The sequence below is a fragment of the Homalodisca vitripennis genome, chromosome 1, assembly GCF_021130785.1.
Source record: "Homalodisca vitripennis isolate AUS2020 chromosome 1, UT_GWSS_2.1, whole genome shotgun sequence".
Lineage (NCBI taxonomy): Eukaryota > Metazoa > Arthropoda > Insecta > Hemiptera > Cicadellidae > Homalodisca > Homalodisca vitripennis.
Window position 1 is genome coordinate 77,257,966 of NC_060207.1, and position 19,773 is coordinate 77,277,738.

A 19,773-nucleotide genomic window follows, 5' to 3' on the forward strand; every position below is an offset into this window, starting at 1 on the left:
CTTTGTCTGTATATTTACCTGTATGTCACTTTTCTGATGGATATCTTAAGAACAAATTAAGCTATGGACTTAAAATGATGCATATAACAATATTTTTATTTAGCCAACGTCTTGTTCGATAATGGGAAAATCCCTTTATAGAATTTGGCTTAGCCTTTATAGACCTAAATATTCACAGGCTATTTATATTATACTTTCATTTGTAGACTTTAAATTTGACATGAAACTTCATTTCTATACAAACAAGAATGAGTTTGATGAGGGTGCTTGTCTATTCATGGTTAAAGACATAAGATTAAACATATGCAAAAAAATAACAGGATTATCAGAGAAAATTAGAAGAGCAGACAGAAAATACAACATTTGAACCACTTTTAAAAAGAAAAATTTTGCAAAACCCAAACAAAAGAATTGTACAAAGACTCAAAAACTGTGTTTTCAGTATATCATGTTCTTGTAATAGACATTAGAATACAAATTTGAGACAAAAAGTCCACTGAATGTTAAATTTAAAGAACATAAATGCAATACAAAAATGAGCTAGAGGAAAGGTTTTAAATTCCTGGTATAGAATAACATTGGTTGAAGCCAACATAGTACATTGTGAAGAGATCTCATGCAGATGTAAACTCACTGAGGCTTCATTCAAAGAATTAACATATTAACCAGCACTAAGTCAACATTTTGTTGAAGTTAGGCCACTTTGGCAAGCAATATTAATGAAACTTGACTTTTAGATCCAGAACAAAAGCCTATTACCTATTACCCCTCCCACTATTCCCCAAGTTATACTATTCTCCTTGTTTAAGATGATGTGTTGTGATGTCACAGGAAGTGCCAATATAATTTTCTCCTCAGTCTTCCACCTTCCCTAGTACATAAATATGAATGTGCTGTGTTGTGCTCTTGGGTCTGTGCAGTGACAGGTTTAGGTTTATTCTCACCAGCCTGGACTTAACACTGTTGTTGTACCAGTCACATATATGATTGATTTTTATATCATAAAATGTATTTTTTTGTAAAATTTAGTTTCTACCAAGTTAAGAGAGTGGCAACTTCGTCCCTACATATTTTGGTCTACAAGTTTTTGGTATGTTTAACCTGTCAGGTTTTTTTATACATGAGAAAGAAGGTAGAATTCAATCTTTAATACATAATAATATCTAGTATATTTGTAACATATAACAATGGCAAATGTTCAAAATCCTATTATCCTTTCATACTTAGTAACCTATGACTTGTGACATAATAGATCAGGTCATAACTTAAGTCCTAAAATATTTACTACTGATACACTTCCTACAACTTGTGCTATACGAGGCATATCCAGAAAGTAAGTGTATTGAAGCTCTCACGGCCGGAAGGATTTTTTTTGACATGTTGGCTATACTGCCGTGTAATCTGATTCCTCCCCTCTGCAAAGAGACTGGTTCAAGGTTAGTATGTTGTGAACTGTCAATGCGACAATATTTTTCGTGAAAAATGTCAATCCAATCTCCTACCAAGTGTGTAATACGCGGTTTAATCTGTTATCACGTTTGGAAGGAAAAACTCCGGTTGAAGTTTATAATGAGTTACTTACTTACTGCCGGGGCGTAACAAATCTCAGTCGATTCTTTGCCTCGTCTATGAGCCTCTTCCACGCCACCCTGTCTTCCGCCAGATCCACAGACCCTCCACACCGGGTCACATCTTCGACCACCTGATCGCACCATCTTATCTTTGGCCTACCCAAAGGGCGCTTTCCTGCCGGTACCTCGCCCGGTAGACCTCTTTTAACCTTGTGCCCTCCTGTCTCCGATGTACATGTCCTAGCCAGCTAATTCTCTTTGCCTTCACCAAAGCCACAATATCAGGATCTTGGTATACATTGCGTAATTCTCTATTTTTTCTTATTCGCCACACCCCTTCATCACATATTGGTCCAAATATTTTTCGGAGAACTTTATTCTCAAAAACAATCAACCGCCCCTCATTTTTCTTCGTTAATGTCCATGTTTCACTTCCATACATTAGGACTGGTTGAATGATTGTTTTATAAATTCTTATTTTGGAGCATTGTGACAACAATCTTGACGTAAAGAGTTTTGTACACGCCCCAAGACATCTATTTGCATTAGCTAATTTGCTTTGTATCTCTATATCCTCCACGCTTTTGCTGTTTATTGTTACACCCAAATATTTAAAACTTTCTACACAGCCAATCGAGTAGTTGTCAATGCTTAAGTTTGTTCTCACATTTCCAGCATGTCTTCCAAAATGAATAATTTTAGTTTTATCTTCATTTAGCTCTAAGCCTACTGTTTGACATTCTTTAATAAAACTTTTTGTTAGTGTGGAGAGGTCATCCAAACTTTCTGACAAGATCACTACATCATCCGCAAATGCCATTACGTTCAGGTCCACTCCTAATTTAACCCCTCTTTGTAGTCTTTTAACTTTTTGTAATGCCTCTTCCACAGCCAGGTTGAAGAGAGTGGGAGAAATCCCATCTCCCTGTCTTACTCCAGTGTTGATAAGGAAGTTTTCCGACATTTCTCCATCTATTCTTATTTTGGCCTTTGAGTCACTTATACACATTTTTGACAGTCTTATCAGTTTTTGCGGGATTCCATGTTTTTCCATCTTCTTGAATAGAGCATTCCTATCTATGCTGTCATAAGCTTTCTTGAAGTCTATAAAAATTCCATAGAAGCCTTTGTTGAATTCATAATATTTTGAGATTGCCTGTTTAAGTAGGAAAATTTGATCTATTGTGGACCTGCCTTTCATAAATCCTGATTGCTTATAATGAGTTAAAAACTGCAAAATACCAAACGATAGAGCACAGATATTTATCTCTTAGGAGTTTGTAGTATCTCAAAAACTATTACCTAGCCTCCACTCAATTCAACTTGTGTTGATCTGTCAACTGTTTTGGGATCCACCTCATGGACATTTTCCAATATCCAAGGGTTTCTGTGATGGTTTTGTGTAGCAGAGATCTGGAGACTTGCTAAAATATTGCAGAAAGTTCATCCACAGTCAATCTGTGATCATTTAGGAGTGCATTTTGAATTTTTTCCAGAATATTAGTCACAACTGAAAGTCTTCCGCTTCTCTGATCATCATGCACAGATGTATGATTGTTTTTAAACTCCTAAAACCATTTGAAAACATGAAAGATTCATAGCTTTATCACTATATGCAGTTCTTACTTAATTATAAACCTCAATTGGAGTTTTTTTCTTTCCAAACGAGATGATGCCTCATATTTTGCACTTGGCGGAGATCGGATTGACATTTTTCATTAAACATATTGTCGCATCGACAATTCTCAATGTACTTACCTTGAACCAGTCTCGTTGCAGAGGGTAGGAAACAGGTAACATGGCAGTAGTGTAGTCAACATGTTAAAAAAATCCTTCACACCGCGAGAGTCTCAGTACACTTAATTTCTGGATATGCCTCCTAGAATGTTACTTTCCATTTACAAAACATTACAAATATTTTAAACTGAAGAGGAAACTCACATGCAGGCATAGGCATAGGCATGTAAGCCAATGAGCTCTGGAGACTAAAAGAACTGCTTCCTGATGAAGAAGAACTGAGGCCTCCTCCTGAACCACCAAAGCCTCCTGGTGAAGCACCAAAAGCTGCTACTCCTACTGGAGCATATCCCAACATGTCATTTGAACCTGTCACAAATAATATGGTTACGTTATGTAATTTGAAAAGTGAATGAATGAATTCTTATTTTATTAAAAGAAGTTAGGTTTATAAGTACTTCTTTATACTTGCTTTGTGCCAATGAATATAAATACATGATTATCTGTAATATAAAAACAATCAATCCAAAAATGTGTTAATAAATATAAATTAAACATAACAATATTATAACTTTTTTTAACTATTGTTGGATAGGGTAAACCGTTTTGAGGTCTAGTTTGGCGCATTGTGTTCCACTAAATAGACCTTTAATTTTATGTATATCTCGACCTATTTTCTAATTCAAGATTTTTATCTGACTCCTTCAAGGCCTTATCCCTGAAGTGATAAGAACATGATAATCGTACAAACAAATAGATTTATATGGGTAATATTGATAAACCATGTCTCATTGCTGTATAAACAACAAACAGTGAAAAAATTATCAAACCATTCTGAGACTTATCAAGCACACTGTATGTGTATATATGTAGTATCACACATATACATATATACATTAACATGTAACATATACATATTTAAGTGTATATGATTATTACAAATAAACAAACTATACAAGGAACCACCAGAGAGTGCAGTTGGCGGCGACCAATAGAATGGACTGTCCTGCGCGACGTTTGCCCACAAACTGCCTCTGCCGCCCGGCAGGGCTGGCGCATTGTGGCTGATAAAACCGCTGCACTGTCACAACAAACACTGATACTGAACATTTATAACTTATCAGTAAAAAACTAATATAATTGAAAAACAATATTTAAAAATGCTGTTGACAGTATTGCTATATTATGATTTAAGATTTACTGTGTATAGTTTATTAATGTTATTACAAACTAACTAGTCAATTAAAACAAACAAATCGTCACGTCAGTTAGTTCAAGAGTAAAGTACTTGCTTATTTCATACGATACAACAAAAAAAATCATTTCAGTGATTTTAGAACGATTTAACTAAACACACACAAAATTAAAATACTTTTTACATGTTGCTTATATTGGAAAACTGCATGACGTTGTTGCTTGATTAAAAATAATTAAAAAAATATAACAATAGAATCAATTTTAAAATTATCTCGGAAGAATTATATTTTTTTAATTATGAAATAATCAAATTTTCTACTAAATAACTTTTAGAGGGCCTACTATTTTAAAATGAAATACGTTAAAAAGAATGATTGACTTAATAATAATTCATACCATTTGCACTTGTATATTATTTATTCGCTCTCAGGCGGCAATTATCGTAGCCAAAACCTCGGAGCTTCCTTCATTTTTCACTTTTCTACCTCACTGCTACTCGTGTCAGAATTGTCTGCTAAGTTTATAATTATTTGCTCTACAACACTTGTGTGATGTGGATACATTCCTTTTCAAAATCAGCTTTGCTGCAAGGCTTCTTCTGCGTGTCTGAACTCTTGATTGCCAGTTTTTTTTCTTCATATAGTCACTTTGTCCAGAGCAGCATGAAACAAGTTTCTCAACGTCGGTCTTATTTTAAATGTCATTATTATTACGTGCTACCTCTCCCTTCAATTGAGCCCATATCATTTCAATGGGATTGTACTGGCAGTGATAAGGTGGGAGCCTGTCAACTGTATGTCCCATTTCACTTGGCTAATACGTCGAGTTCATAAGTTTTTTTGTTATTGGGTTTTTCAAATATGGGAGTAACCCTCATTATAAGTTCTGGTTTCGTTTCTTTCATACAGTATTGTATATTTTTTCGAGACAGCCAATTTTGAATATCTTTCCTTTCCTCCAACGATGAATTTGGAATTTTCTCGGACGAGTACTGAGTGGTATGGAACATTGTCCAACTGACGATGATCGAGCCTTCTTCCAAAATGCATAGCAATGTTTTAAACCATTTTCTAAACGATTTCAGCGTTCATTTTCATCGTGATAGTCCGAACTGGATGATGGTCTTAGACCGAAAAAACCGACCCTTACATTCTTGCAAAAACCCATCTTTTTGCCGAACCGACATGACAAATTATTAATCTTCTACCTTTGCCGAGAGGAACCTTTAGTCCACCAGACTCTATATCAGTACTTTGTCCTGTGCCATATGTATTTTCGAGTATGGTTTTTCATTAACCCATGTTTCATTCATCGAGGTAATATATGGGCCTACAATCACCAGATTCTCTAAGCTCTTGCATAGCTTCTCAAAAATTTTTAAACGAGCCAGCTACAATATCATTTCGTTCCAATAAAATCTTTCTACCATCATCTGGTTTTCTTTATACCTGAAACCAACATGCCTTAATAACCTATTTGTTGAAGTTACCGATCCGTTGTAATCAAGTTTTTGTTTGAGATCCTGCGTGATTCTTTTTGATGTGGAAAATTCCCCCTCTGTCGTAGTACGAAAGCGACAGGTTCGTTTCAAAACATCTTTTTCAAAGTCATCAAAGCCTGTTATATTTGATTTTCGACTTCTTAGTTTTCCTGGCGTTGAAACAACTTAATTTCTGATGATGAAGGTCCATCCTACTTTCGGACAGCTTAGCTTCTTTACTTATTTTGTTAACGGTTTCTTTCACGTTTTTAGAAAATTAAACGTTTTTGCAGTATTTTTATGTTTTTCTTTTTAATTTATATTTCGGCTAAAGATATTTAATTCTACGATATTCGTATATAGTAATATAATACAATAAATTTATTTCAATCCATTTAACTCAACATGGAAATAAGCGTACAGAGATGTACTTTTGTTTTAACACGTTGACTGCTGACGGCAAATACATGTAAACTGCCCCAGAACCTAAAGGTCTAATATTTATTAATACACTTACCATTTGCTATCAAGAGGCTGATTTATGGGCAGATAATAACGTCCTGTGATCCAAAATGGCGGGATTACATGACGTCACAGATTGACCCGCGGATCCGCGAGGGTCAGCAGCGGCGGAAAGAGTTTTGTCGCACAGAGCGCGGCTAAAAAGTCTAATAACGCGAGTGGCTACCGTTAAAAACAATCCAATTTTAAACTATTTTCATTTCTATAGTGCGAAAACAAAAACAAATAAAACTATATACAATATTTACAAGGTCTTGAGGAGGCAATGGCTTTTACATGCTGGCCTCTGTGATGTATGTCAAAACATATTTGACAGCACAAAAGTCCAGGAGTTTACCTGGACAAACAGAACATGTATATGTTAGTCATATTCCTTTTCTTTTCATTCTTGTAGCATACTCCTACAATCTTTACGTTTTCTGTCCACCCTTTTTATCCCGTTCTTTCATTTTGTACAAGTTTGTGGGTTGGGTTTCTTGGCGGGAGTAATGAGAGGAGCTTGCTGCTTTGGGGGTAAAAGACTCCCATCAACATAAAAAAACAGTCAATCGGTGAACCATTACCTGGTAACATCTACTAGCAATATTACTATTGTTTCCGGTGAAAAGGGATCTGTCTTAGTCCATTTGTATTATTAGCCACATGGAAGTGGTTTAGTTACAGATATCTTCACTATCACTACCCGAACTGTCAACAGCAGTGTTTTCCACTGGATTCCACTATCCCACATCTGATGCCCCTTCAATCGTCAGTAGCACTATTTTTCTGTAGCACGGTTGGCGAGACATGAGGTTGAAATGCGAGATAAAACTTGTATACATACAATAGTACAAATGTCACTACTACTTTAATAATAAACAACTCACTTGAACGCATCACTTGCACATGCTAAACAACGATGGGGAAACAGAAACGAAGTACAAGTCAAGGTCAACTCGGAACCAATCAAACGCCAACGCTCAACGAGTACGAACCGTCTCGGCCGAGAGCTGGGCTCACACAGAGCAATAGTCGAGACTATGGTAACGCCCCGCGGATCCGCGTTGTGGCGCGCAACTGCTACGCCGCCGCTTACCCCGCGGATCCGCGGGGCCCGCTAAACTGACGTGTTAAATGACCGTAAAATTACATTTTGTAATACGTAGTTTAAATTAATTCAAGACAGCTCTAACATTTCTTTCGAGCGTAAACGTTTAAGTATTATAAGGAACGCTGGACACGCGCGACTTGGTGGGTTACAAGCGGGGAACAAGTTGGCAACGTCGCTCAGTTCTCGTTGGGCCGCTTCGAAGGGTCACGGGCAAAATAGGCTTCCCCTGACCCTCAACTGCACCTCTCTTGTGGTTTTTTGTATAGTATTTCTACACCAACGTAAAATAATAATAATAAAGTATAATTAAGTTTACTTGGTTGTTTAAAATATCTTCTTACAATATATGAGGTGTGTTCAAAAAGTAATGGGACTTTTTAAGTATTGCGGGTTTGGAGTCCGAATTTCAAAATTTGTTTATGTTGGTATAGCTATAATAAAATACTTATTTTATTATAATCATGCTCCTGAAGTATAATACAATTTACAGCTGTATTCATTGTTTACTTTTTCAATGGCAGCTGCTAAGGTTAATGTATTTTATTAACTCAGTGATTTTTGTTTGTTAAAAGAAATGGATCGAAGAATTTGTATCACATTTTGTGTGAAAAATTAAATAAAGTGAACAAAGTGTGGGAAATGTAAAAAAAGGCCTATGGTGAGTCTGCTATGAGTAAAACAAGGATATACAAGTGGTATAAACGTTTTTAAGATGGCCATGGACATTGAAGATGATGAACGTTTCAGACGCCCCAGCACATCAACAATCAATGAAAACATGAAAAAATGGTTATGAACAATTGCAATATTACGATCAGAGAAGTTGATGATGATATTAATATGTCAATTGGCATGAAATATTTTTTAATGATATGAGTATGAAACGTGTGGCAGAAACACTTGCCCTAAAATTGTTGAATTTTGAACAAAACCAGCGGCAAAGGGAAGTTGCTCAGGAGTCACTAAATGAAGTCAACAACAGTGCAGAATTAATAAAAAGTGTTATGACAGGTGACAAAATATGGGTTTACGGATATGACGTCGAAACTAAGGCTTATTCATCCCAGTGGAGGCATTCTGGATCACCAAGACCGAACAAGGCTCAACAAGTGAAGTTGAACGTGAAGGTTATGCTCTCTTTATTCTTCCATTTTAATGGCAACAAGAATTCTTGCCACAAGGTCAAAATGGTCAATAAGGAGTACTGTTGGCAAGTTCAATTCCGTTTACTTGAATCAATCTGAAAAAACACCCGGATTTGTGGCAAAACAATTCATAGCTTTTACACCATGTAAATGCATCTGCTCACACTTCATTGCTTGTTTGTGAATTTTTTGCCAAAAACAAGTACTGTAATGATAGCCCAGGCTCCATATTCTCCAGACATACCTCCATGTAACTCTTTGTATTGTATACTTTTCTTTATATTTTATATGCCGTCATTTTTACAAGCATAGTTGGCATTCAAATTAAATTGCTGAGAGAGCTAAAGGCTATCCCAAAAATCGAGTTTGAGAAGTGTTCCGAGGATTGGAAAAAGTGCTAGCACAAGTGCATGTTATGATGTAATGAGGATTATTTTGAAGGTGACAACATTCATTTAGACGAATAAATAAATGTTAAAAAAATTTCTGTTACTTTTTGAACACACCTTATAGAAACAAGATCACGTGATGGACACAACAGCTGTAAAAGAAAAGTACAAAAATAAAGAAATAAATACAAAGAATTATTATATTTATTCGCTTACACATTCATTCCTCCTGTCATTAAATCTTGATACAGCTATGTTAACCCTTTGGACGCCAAATTCCGATTGTTAGACCACCAAGGTTCATGTGAAAACCACCAAAGACAAATTAATCAGACCACAGAGTTTCAGGCTAAAACCATCAAAATCCGCCTGATTAACTATGTAAGAAAAACAATTTTTAACTTTATTGAAAGCTTTTAAAGTTTGTTTCAACTGGTTTGGTTTTGTTTTAAAGTAAATAAGGACTGTCTTTATCAATTTTAACGTTTTATTACTAATGACATTAAGACAGCTGTTATTTTTAGTTATTTATTCTTCTTTTACACTTCCCACTTATTATAAAAATGTTTAACCAATCTGTTGGGTATTCAAAATAAAAATGTTCTAACATTTCATTATGAGTATAAGATGTAACCACTTATTAATTAAAAATATTTCCAATAAAAACATATATTTTTACATTTTTTTTTTTTTTGTTTAAAGTGATTATTTTGTGTAAATTTCTTTTTTTATAACAATTACATATTACTACATACTATTACCAAATATGTACACATAATGTACTTTTAATTTATGTTAATCAATAGCCAATCTAAAAAGCTACAAAACAAAAAGAAATCATTCAATTTACATAAAATCTCAGGGCAGTACAGAGCGAAATGTAAAGAACTGTACAAGTGTATATATAGGTCTCAGCGGCTTTTGGTTGTACCAGCCTCTCGGATGCTGGAGTCCATAGGGATAAAAACTCCCTGTAGCAAGCTGTTTTCTGGCCATTTACAGACATTTTTCTTTATAATTATAAAACTATAATAATTATTAGTGTTTTATATATTTTATTGAGCATAAAATGTACATTGTAAATATAACAATTATGAGCACATAAAAACCCCATGAGTAGGGAAAAGAGCACATTTGGTTTTTGGAAACAGAATTCAAAAGCAAGTGCTTAGTAAACATAGAAATGATTTCTTCATCCCATAAGTGTAAATGTAAAATAGCATTTAATTTATTAACTTATAAATTACACAAATAATAACTTTAGATAGGAATACTTTTGTAGTTCTTATGGCAATTTTAGAAACACAGCAACATACTGATTGCAGACATACAATAAATAATTCATAGCTCAAAACAGTTTATTCCAGTATATAACTTGCAATTGGTATGATTTAGTGTTGATTTGAGCTTTCAGTGGTACAGTTTGGTTGGTGATCGTTTATAAACCAATCCCGATGTGATTTTTCAAAAACGATGTAAATGTTAGCTAGTAGCGTGTTAACTCTCATGTTTAAAATATAGTATTTTATTGTGATTATACAGATTACCAAAGATGAAATCAAATAACAAATTCATTTTATTACTTTGAATTTGGATCAGTATTTCACAATAAAACGATGATTTGTAATAAAGGCTGCCAAACCTACACTGTAGCTCCAAAGCCGTTCTAGGGTTAACTAAGGCTAGTCACTGCAAGAAGTTTTTTAGTAGCTGAAGCTAACAGATTGTGGCTGTTTGTTACAACAAACGATTTGTTGAACATCACTGTTCTATGGTGAGTAACTTGCAATGTACATGAACCAGTGCCTTCTTTCTTCTTCGATAACAGTGAATTTCATAATCATCGAAAAAATATTTTTAGTTATTCAGGAGTAATATTAATTCCTGGGCTTCCAAAAACATTCAATGAGACTACCTCTATCTGGATCAGCAATATTAAAAATCAATTTTAATTTTGATGGCATTTATCTTTGACCAAAACTCAATACTTTTCTTCCAGAACTTTTTAACATTTCTACTGTACATTCGTATTACGTATGATTTTAAAATAGGGTACTTAGTATTAGTAAAACTTTGCTAGGAAAACATATCTCTTTCTACAAGTCATTCAAGGGTAGATAGTATAAGAAATAACTATATTTAGCCACAGCTTGATGTAAATTATTTGGACTATCACATAAAAACATATTTGAGATTCTATCACATTTAAGAAATAGAATAGCCCAATACAAGACTCAAAAGACGTTAAATAAGATTTTTAACAATTGTTCTGTTATTCTACGTACAAATACTTTATTTATGATTATGATCTACTTGAAACTGATTTATGATTTGGTTTTCAAAAATCATGAATTTTTCGACCCATCCCAGTATTAACCTGTCAATGGAACCTACACAGGACACTAGATAAGGCAAAAACCGATGTGTGACTTACATCTGGGCAACCAAATGGATGTTCATAAGCAACACATCATTAGCCACAAATGTAAACCTAATCTTTCTTTCTGAGGATGTCTGTTGGAGTGGATGGGTCTTCTTTATTGGTAAAGGAGTATTGTCTTGCCCTGTCTGTTTTGACTGGAACAGAGATAGTCTCCTCTTCACCCAAGATGACATAACTGACAGATATTGTGCCATCTCTCTATTGTGGATGTAACATGGGATCTCAACAAGATGTGGTCTTTACTACCATCCTGAATGTCATATGAGAAGCAACGCAATTATAACTAAATGCAAAGAGACGTTTCATCAGTTTTTGTTTTAAGTGACCAACAATATACACAAACAATTTTGTCCCAGGTATGTGTTTTAAATGAGTGACAACTATATCAAACAATTGAAAAGAATCTATTAGTTGTAACTGAAAAAGATATTTTAAATTCATCCCTGTATGGTATGAACAAAGAAATATTTTGGAACACTCACCAGGTTTCACTTGTGTCGTGTCCACAGCAGACTCAGTTTCGTTCGGCTTGACGACAACAAGAGAAGTGAGCGGAGTCACAAAAGAGTACTGGAATAGTTATTATTGAATTATATTAAATATAACTGATATTAATTAAACATGATAAGGTTTGGATCTGTGATTTTTAAAATCTGTGCTATATAATTAGTATTTATTAAAGACTAAAGAAAGTATGTAACATGAACCCTATTTCTCAATTGCTTCAGCAAAAGAGGGATGATGATAGAGAATCTTTAATTGAAATAGAAGGCAATCTTGAATTTGTAAGGCAATTTTTATCTGATTCTGAAATTTTAATAGTTTATAGATTGTGTATATATATAACTATCTAGTTTTTTATGGAAATAATACAATAATTGTGGATAGCTGAAGACACCAGAACAACACAAGAGTTTATAGAATTGTTGAGTATCACACAATAGAGCTCTTTAACGCATTATAAGAACCTTTGCAGGCCTTATAACAGCAATTAATTAAGGTGAAAATGTAAGCATTCAGTTATATTGTAATAATTTTTATTTGGTTTATGATAGAGCAATGAAATTCAAAACATTGTTTAAAATAATTGTTTCTCTACATTTATAAATAGAATATAATGTATCAAACCATATACTAGAAAAAATAATGAATCATTTTTTAATTTACTTAAAGAATATTTATTAAAATCTTAATTTTTATTCTTTTGGTGAGTTTTACTTGGGAATCGATAAATCAAATTTTAAATATTGTAGAGTTCTGGTTATGCTGAACATGTGCCCTATGTTAATGGTGCCAAATGAATAGGTTCAATTACAGTGGATGATGGACCCCTACGTTGTTGGACACCAAATGTCAAGGTACCATTTCTAATGTACATGAATTTAATCTTCACATTGGTAGTGTTAAAATGTCAGCCATTTCAATACACTTCAACATTTAACGCTCCTGGTGAATCTTACTCACACTGACGAGAAATCCTGTTTTACTCTCAATCACTATTTTATTATTTCAAAAATTAAATTAAAATACCAGGACAAGCAAATCACTCTCTATTTATACATTACACTTGTTTATTTACAATTCAGATTTCTTCACATCAAGATGAGTGTTTACATTACTGAACTTTAATTTACAAAACTACACATGAATCTAGTTATTTTCATGAAATACACATTCACCAAATCATCAATACTAATTCCTAATTTAATTTATGAAAACTCCTATATTCACTAGGACTAATTAATTTTTCACCATATCAAGACAAACATATAAAATTCATTACTTTGAACTATATATATATATATATATATATATATATATATATACATTCTATACATAGAATTTTATATGTTTGTCTTGATATGATGAAAAATTAATTATATATAATACATATAATATTAATATATTATAATATATATAAAAGATAAATCTACCATATTGGGTCATAAGTAGTTAAATCTTGAAAAAAATAATTACCTGTAAAGCTAGGTTAAGAGCTTCTTCTTTTGTTTGGTTTCTCTCTTCAGTTTTATCCAATGAGTCGGCCTTGTCCAAAAGTTGCTGGATTGTCAAATAAGCCCACGTCTTTTCCAGGTGTCCTACACAGCCAAATGGTACATTATAATAGTGGTTAGTTTATTTTAGTTAATTAATTTTACATTGATGACCATATTATCTATTTTTAACTGTTACACTGACACATTATTGTAAATCAATTATTAACTAATTTATTTTTAAGTGCAAAGGTCGTCATAAAAATAAAAACCTCAAGATTTCTCAAGTTTTGTTCCCAATATTGTTAGCGCCATTATGGCGTTAACATGAACAGCTGTAGCTGACTATTTTTGTTCGTGCGACTTTAAAATATGTGCAAAATCAATCCCATTAAATGTGAATACTATAGTGAAATACACTTTCTGAAAGCAAATTAGGTCTGCGTATCTTTATATATATATTTCTTGTGTTCGTGTGTATGTGACTGAACTCCTCTTAAACGACTGGACCGATTTTGATTAAATTTTTTGTGTGTCTTGAAGGGATTCGAGAATGGTTCAGATTCACAATTTGGTCCAATTTAAATAGTTTATTTAATTAATTTTTTAATTATAAATTATTGTTGATGTTGGAGTGTTTTATATTGGATCCGACAGACTGCGCTACAACACGTAATACAAAGCGAACTGATACTTAACAGTTGTTAATACTTTCAGCTCAAGTTCATCAAAGAGGCAGAAACATTTGTTTAGATTTAAAATTTAGGAAATTGTTATTGTAAAGTGCTTGATCAGTAGTGTAATGCAGGTTACATAGAAGACGTCATTGCCTAATTTTAAATTTAGAGTGCACCAATGATCAATAAACTATCTAATGCAATGAAAATACTATTAAACGCTATTATGAAAACAACCTCATTGTTCAAATCCGTGAATGTTTGCACAGAAGGTAATCGAATTTGGTTAGATCGAAGGTAAATGAGAAGAATCGTAAGGTCGTCTTTATGATCGAAATTGGTTTTCGTTGATACATTTTCTTGAAGGCACACTCCTCAATAATACTGGAAATTATCTTAGACAGAAAATTAATTTTAACAGACCGAATTTGATTCTTTATAACCTAATTAGTTTATCGAGATTCATCCAAATAAATTAATTGTTCTGAATAACTTATCAACACCTAACAAAAACCACGAAAGATAAAGGCAGGAAATATGGTACATACCTTCATAATGCGCCCAAGAGGCTCACGAAGGAACGACTATCAATTATCTCAGCAATGTTTAGAATGTGATAGAAAAAGAATATGTGAATATAGTGTACCGTTTTTCAACAGGAAAATGCGTGCGAAGCCGCAGGCAACTGCTAGATAAAATATATAAAGAGATAAGCAAAATTTATAGCAGTGTAAGAATGAAACTTTCATTTACAAAACTGTGCACCATATATTATTTTTACATATTATAGATAAAACAATAGCAATCAGCACAAATTGCAGTTTACGTTGTGTTTAGTTTGTCCATGTTCAAATCAACTGCCACACTACCAATATCAGTAAAATGGGAAGGCAGCACATAAATGTCTAGTCCTTTTTAGGTTGTTATGTATCAAAGATTGCTAAATGTGCATGTCATGGAGATGGTAAGATTTTGAGATAGCAAATCATTAAGGTTAACTCTATTAAAAAAAAAAAACATTGCCAAACCTAGTTGTGTTTTCATTGTTCACATCACTTGGTGCGAAATTTGATCATCTTAAGAGTGCAGTTATAAATAAGTACAGGACTTGTATCTTGCCCTAGTGTTCTCTGAGACAGCTATATAAATGGATTAATTTTCCTTTTGTTACTTGTTTCTTCCTATGCTGTTGGTTTGCAGTAACATATAAAGAGAAAAATTCTATCCACAGGCCCTTTTTTCAACGCTTTTATTTACTCCTTTCAAAAAGCTAGTAGGTCATTACAGAATTTAATTTAATCTCCTCAATATCTTCAAATCCTGTTTCTTTTAAAGAAGTTTTCCATTTTGAGAAGAGCCACAAATAACAGCAAACTACATCAGGACTGCAGGAAGGCATACAAAGTTGTTTCACTCATGTTTTGAAATTTTGGATACGTTGAACAAACAATGTGTTAGTTATGATGAAGTCCTTAGTGAGATTTGAGCTACTGAACAGTCTAATAATGGATCAATCAATCAAATTTTCCTTGATTCTTGCACACTCAAAGGTCTCTAGCCATTGCAGATCTACCGAAAGTTAATCATGACAATCTTAGAACCACATTTGTTTTCTTGGTTATTCCTCACAGAATCAGCTTACAAAAAGCTTAAAATATCACCAATAATCTCTGATAAAGAAAAGGACATAAGGCTTTAATTTAGCCTGTTTAAATAAATTTAAAAATGTCATTTCATTTCATAAAGAAAAGATTGTAAAAACATTTTATGCAAATGTGTTGGTTAATACAGTTTCTCATAGCGTAATATAAAGATGGCTTAATAGAGGTATGAACATGCAGCATTAAAATGGCAGCACAGATAGCAGCTCGTGGTGGAGATCCTTTCTCCAGTATATTTACAAGTACATTAAACATTGAACAGCACATAAGTAGATTGTACAATCTTCGTTCAAAACTTTAGGAGAACTAAAAAACATCTAATTTAACATTAATACTAGTGTTATAAAAGTGCAGAGGGATAATAAGACCACTAGGTATGAGTTTGGGGGCATAACAAAATGTAAAACCAGTTAAATGTTTATGTTTTGTAGAGCCTAAAATTCAAAATCAGAGATGTTTCGGAGGCTGTATGTACTGAGAAGATTATACCATTGCCCTTTATTCCAGAAACTGTATATAAACTCTGTGAGCATACCACATTAAAAAGAATTTCTTTTGGTGGAAGTTTTCTTTTTATAGGCAACCACACAGCTATATTGATCACTGAGTTATAGTCCTGTCAACAGCATAATAACATAAAACAGGCTTTAAAGGTCAATGAATCTTAATAGGAATTAATTTTTCAGCAATCAAAAATTCGATAACAGTATACTGTTTTACTCGTGTTGACATACAACTTGGGCATGTCTCTCTACTTTCACTTCTCAAAATACTGGATAAAGACAATGACCTCTAACCTGCCCATGCATATTGAGTGGAAATATTATTTCCACATAGCATACCAAGTGCTTCTAAAGGCTATTTTGTTTCCACTCTACAAGCATGAGTATCTTATTTTTCAGTCTATTCTTGTATGTTTATATCAGTGTTAATTACAAGAAATTATATTGAGCTATTTTAGGATAAACTATTCTAACTGAGTTACAAAAATGTAAATACATTACCAAAAGTTCTGTTTTTTGGTTTCACAATTATAGGGATAAAATCAATAATTATTGGATATCTGTGGAACCCATTTGCAGTATGACCACTGAGTTCTCCAATTGTTTCTTTCTCCTTTATTTCATTGTTGTTTATTTTTTCCAGCAACCACAAGTTCAGAGCCATTGAAGAATACAGGAAAATCAATTTTAGTCCTTGAAGAGTTGTCAACCTGAAACAAATTCAAGCTCTCATTTTATTTTGTAACATGGATAATTTAAAACTACATAGCATTTATATATAAATTGGTTAAATTACATCACACTTGATTGGATGTTTTAAAGATATATACATTGATATAATTTACATTGGTAATATATATGAAACATAACACATCCAAAAACAATTTAGAATTCCAAATGTAATAATATCAGATACGCCACATAGCCAGCAAAGAAAGTTGACTTAAGAAAAGTTATTTATGTATAAACTATTACTTTTATAAGTGTCTAATATGAGGGTTTGGTGAAACTATAAGTATTCATCTGACAAAATTAAATATTTGTGTAGATAAGCAACTGTTTATTAATCTTCACTTAAATCAAACACAAAGTTGAGACTACAGAAAATATGAAATGCAGAAGTCTCTATGAACCGCATTTCTCAGCACAAGCATACAACCAGACATAGAAACTACCATTAACTGGTTATAGCACAACACCAGCGAATACTGTTAATTAGTCTTGGTTACTACTCTCAGTGAGACATCTAGGTTTGGACTGCTTTTGGTTGTGATAGTGTTTCAAAAACATATTTCAAGACTAATATGTATGAGTGTAATGAATAGTAACCTTGATAATATGTGTAACTTCAATAATTAATGATAGCCTAGTGATTGATTAAACCCAAGGAAGTCATAGTTTCAGTGAAAGTAGAACCACAGGAGTTTCAGTCCTGATAACATCGGTAGCCTTCTGGAATTCAATGTCCATTGTCAAACTCCATCTGCTTATCACCCAAAAATGTCTGGTCTTTATAAGGTACCATATCATCCAGTTTAGTGTGAAAATGAATGACATAGGAAGATCATCTATCAAGCTTACACCTCAGCCTCAAAATTAGAGTCAGTATAATTCACTATACTGAAATTAATATATACCAGTATATAACTAAATAAATATAAATAATATATAAATATTATTTACATTTATACATCAACATATGTAGGATGAAGCTGAGGTTGACTATGGTTGAGGCACACATTAATAAATTAACAGTCGCAATCCCAAAACTTGGAATACTTTAAAGAGTGTAAGCTCAATCTATTGTATATATATATATATATATATATATATATATATATATATATATCACTATGATATATGTGGTCTGACTAAAATATAACCGGTCTGATTTTCTAGCTAATAAATAGTGGAAGAAGCTTCAAGGTCAAACTCAGTCACAGAGTCACATGACATCTTCCACCTCCATTCCTGTCACCTGGCCAATCAGTCAGGCCATGGCCTTTGTTGCCAAAAACCATTCATCAACAGCTCATGAGTAAAATGTTGAGCGTTTTAAAAAGATTGAGGAGTTATTATAAAATATTTAGTAAAACTTAGAAAATCTATCAGAGAGGCATATTCTTTGTTGAAACAAGAGTATGGTGATAAATTGTTTGGTAATCAGATATTTTCAGTTATTTAAATGGTTCAAAGAGGGATGAGAAGAACTTCGAGATGGATTACACCCAACAACCATCAAAACCATAAAAAACTGGAGAATAAATCCGAAAAGACGTCAGTTAAGTATTTGTGAATCTTAGAGTATTACCTATTCTCAATGGATGAATAACAAAAAAGAGACTGAGTTGCAGAAAAACAAGTCATGATCCATTTATCAGGTTACAGCCAGGCCCATACCACATTTGTCATCAAAATCTTTTCACAAAGCATTAAATTACTGTGATGGAACATCCACCCTACTTACCAGGCCTTGTTCCCTGCCACTTTTTCTCTTTCCAAAAATTAAATCTACTCTCATGTAAAAAAATGTAAGACAGTTGAAGTCTTTAAAGACAATGCAGTAAAGACCAAGACCATGCTTTCAGAAGAAGTCTTTAAACATTGCTTTGACCAGTGGGAAACTTACATGCAGTGTTGTAATGATTAGAGAGGAGTATGTTGAAGAGGATAATGTTAAAGTTTACATAAGTAAAAATAAAGAATGTTATGTCCCTAATATCTTTATTTCCTTGGCCAGACCTCATATTCCCAAGCATATTCAAAAGAACTATTTTAGTCACATATGTTATAATCAAAACTAATACCTGTCCAGGCAAGTAAGTGAACGTCACATTGGAAAGCAGAGGTGAGGAAATGGTTTTATAGAAGTTTTTCAGTTGGTCAGTAGCATCCGCTGCCTCGTATATGTTTCGAGCAAAACCATAATTTGACAATGACAGCTTACGTAGAAAATTGAAATCTGCACCATACCCGAAGGCCAAGCTGAAGATGGGACAGCTGTAACAGAAGCAATAAATTTACGAATGACAAATACAATTAAAAAGACACTAAATTTTAATTAACAATGAACGGACCATACAATTTAAAAGAAACAAAACCAAATACTTAGTTATGAAACATACTCCTTGGTGTTGAGAGGCTTAGTCTTGTTGATAATAGCATCTGTGTTGTACTCTTCGACGTTTGGTTCTCCGTCTGTCAAGAAGACAACAACAGGTTGGGGCGGGTCACTCTCATTGCTCCACAAATCAGAGCCGATAGAAACCAGTTCCAGTCCCGTCCTCAGTCCTCCCATTATGTTTGTTGCTGTAAAAATAGTGTAACCCAGATAAGATCATAGCCATAATAGTTAGTAGCTATT

The 19,773-nt window shown here is 33.3% G+C and overlaps 1 protein-coding gene across 1 annotated transcript in view; it reads right to left on the bottom strand.

The window, feature by feature from the left end:
* LOC124365164 (inter-alpha-trypsin inhibitor heavy chain H4-like) overlaps positions 1–19,773 on the bottom strand; it is a 71,587-nt gene that overhangs the window by 17,699 nt on the left and 34,115 nt on the right. Inside the window, 7 exon segments of the mRNA XM_046821120.1 lie at positions 3,513–3,677; positions 12,057–12,144; positions 13,552–13,673; positions 16,911–17,040; positions 17,042–17,119; positions 19,217–19,409; positions 19,535–19,718. Of these exon segments, the coding sequence (XP_046677076.1) occupies positions 3,513–3,677; positions 12,057–12,144; positions 13,552–13,673; positions 16,911–17,040; positions 17,042–17,119; positions 19,217–19,409; positions 19,535–19,718 (960 nt within the window).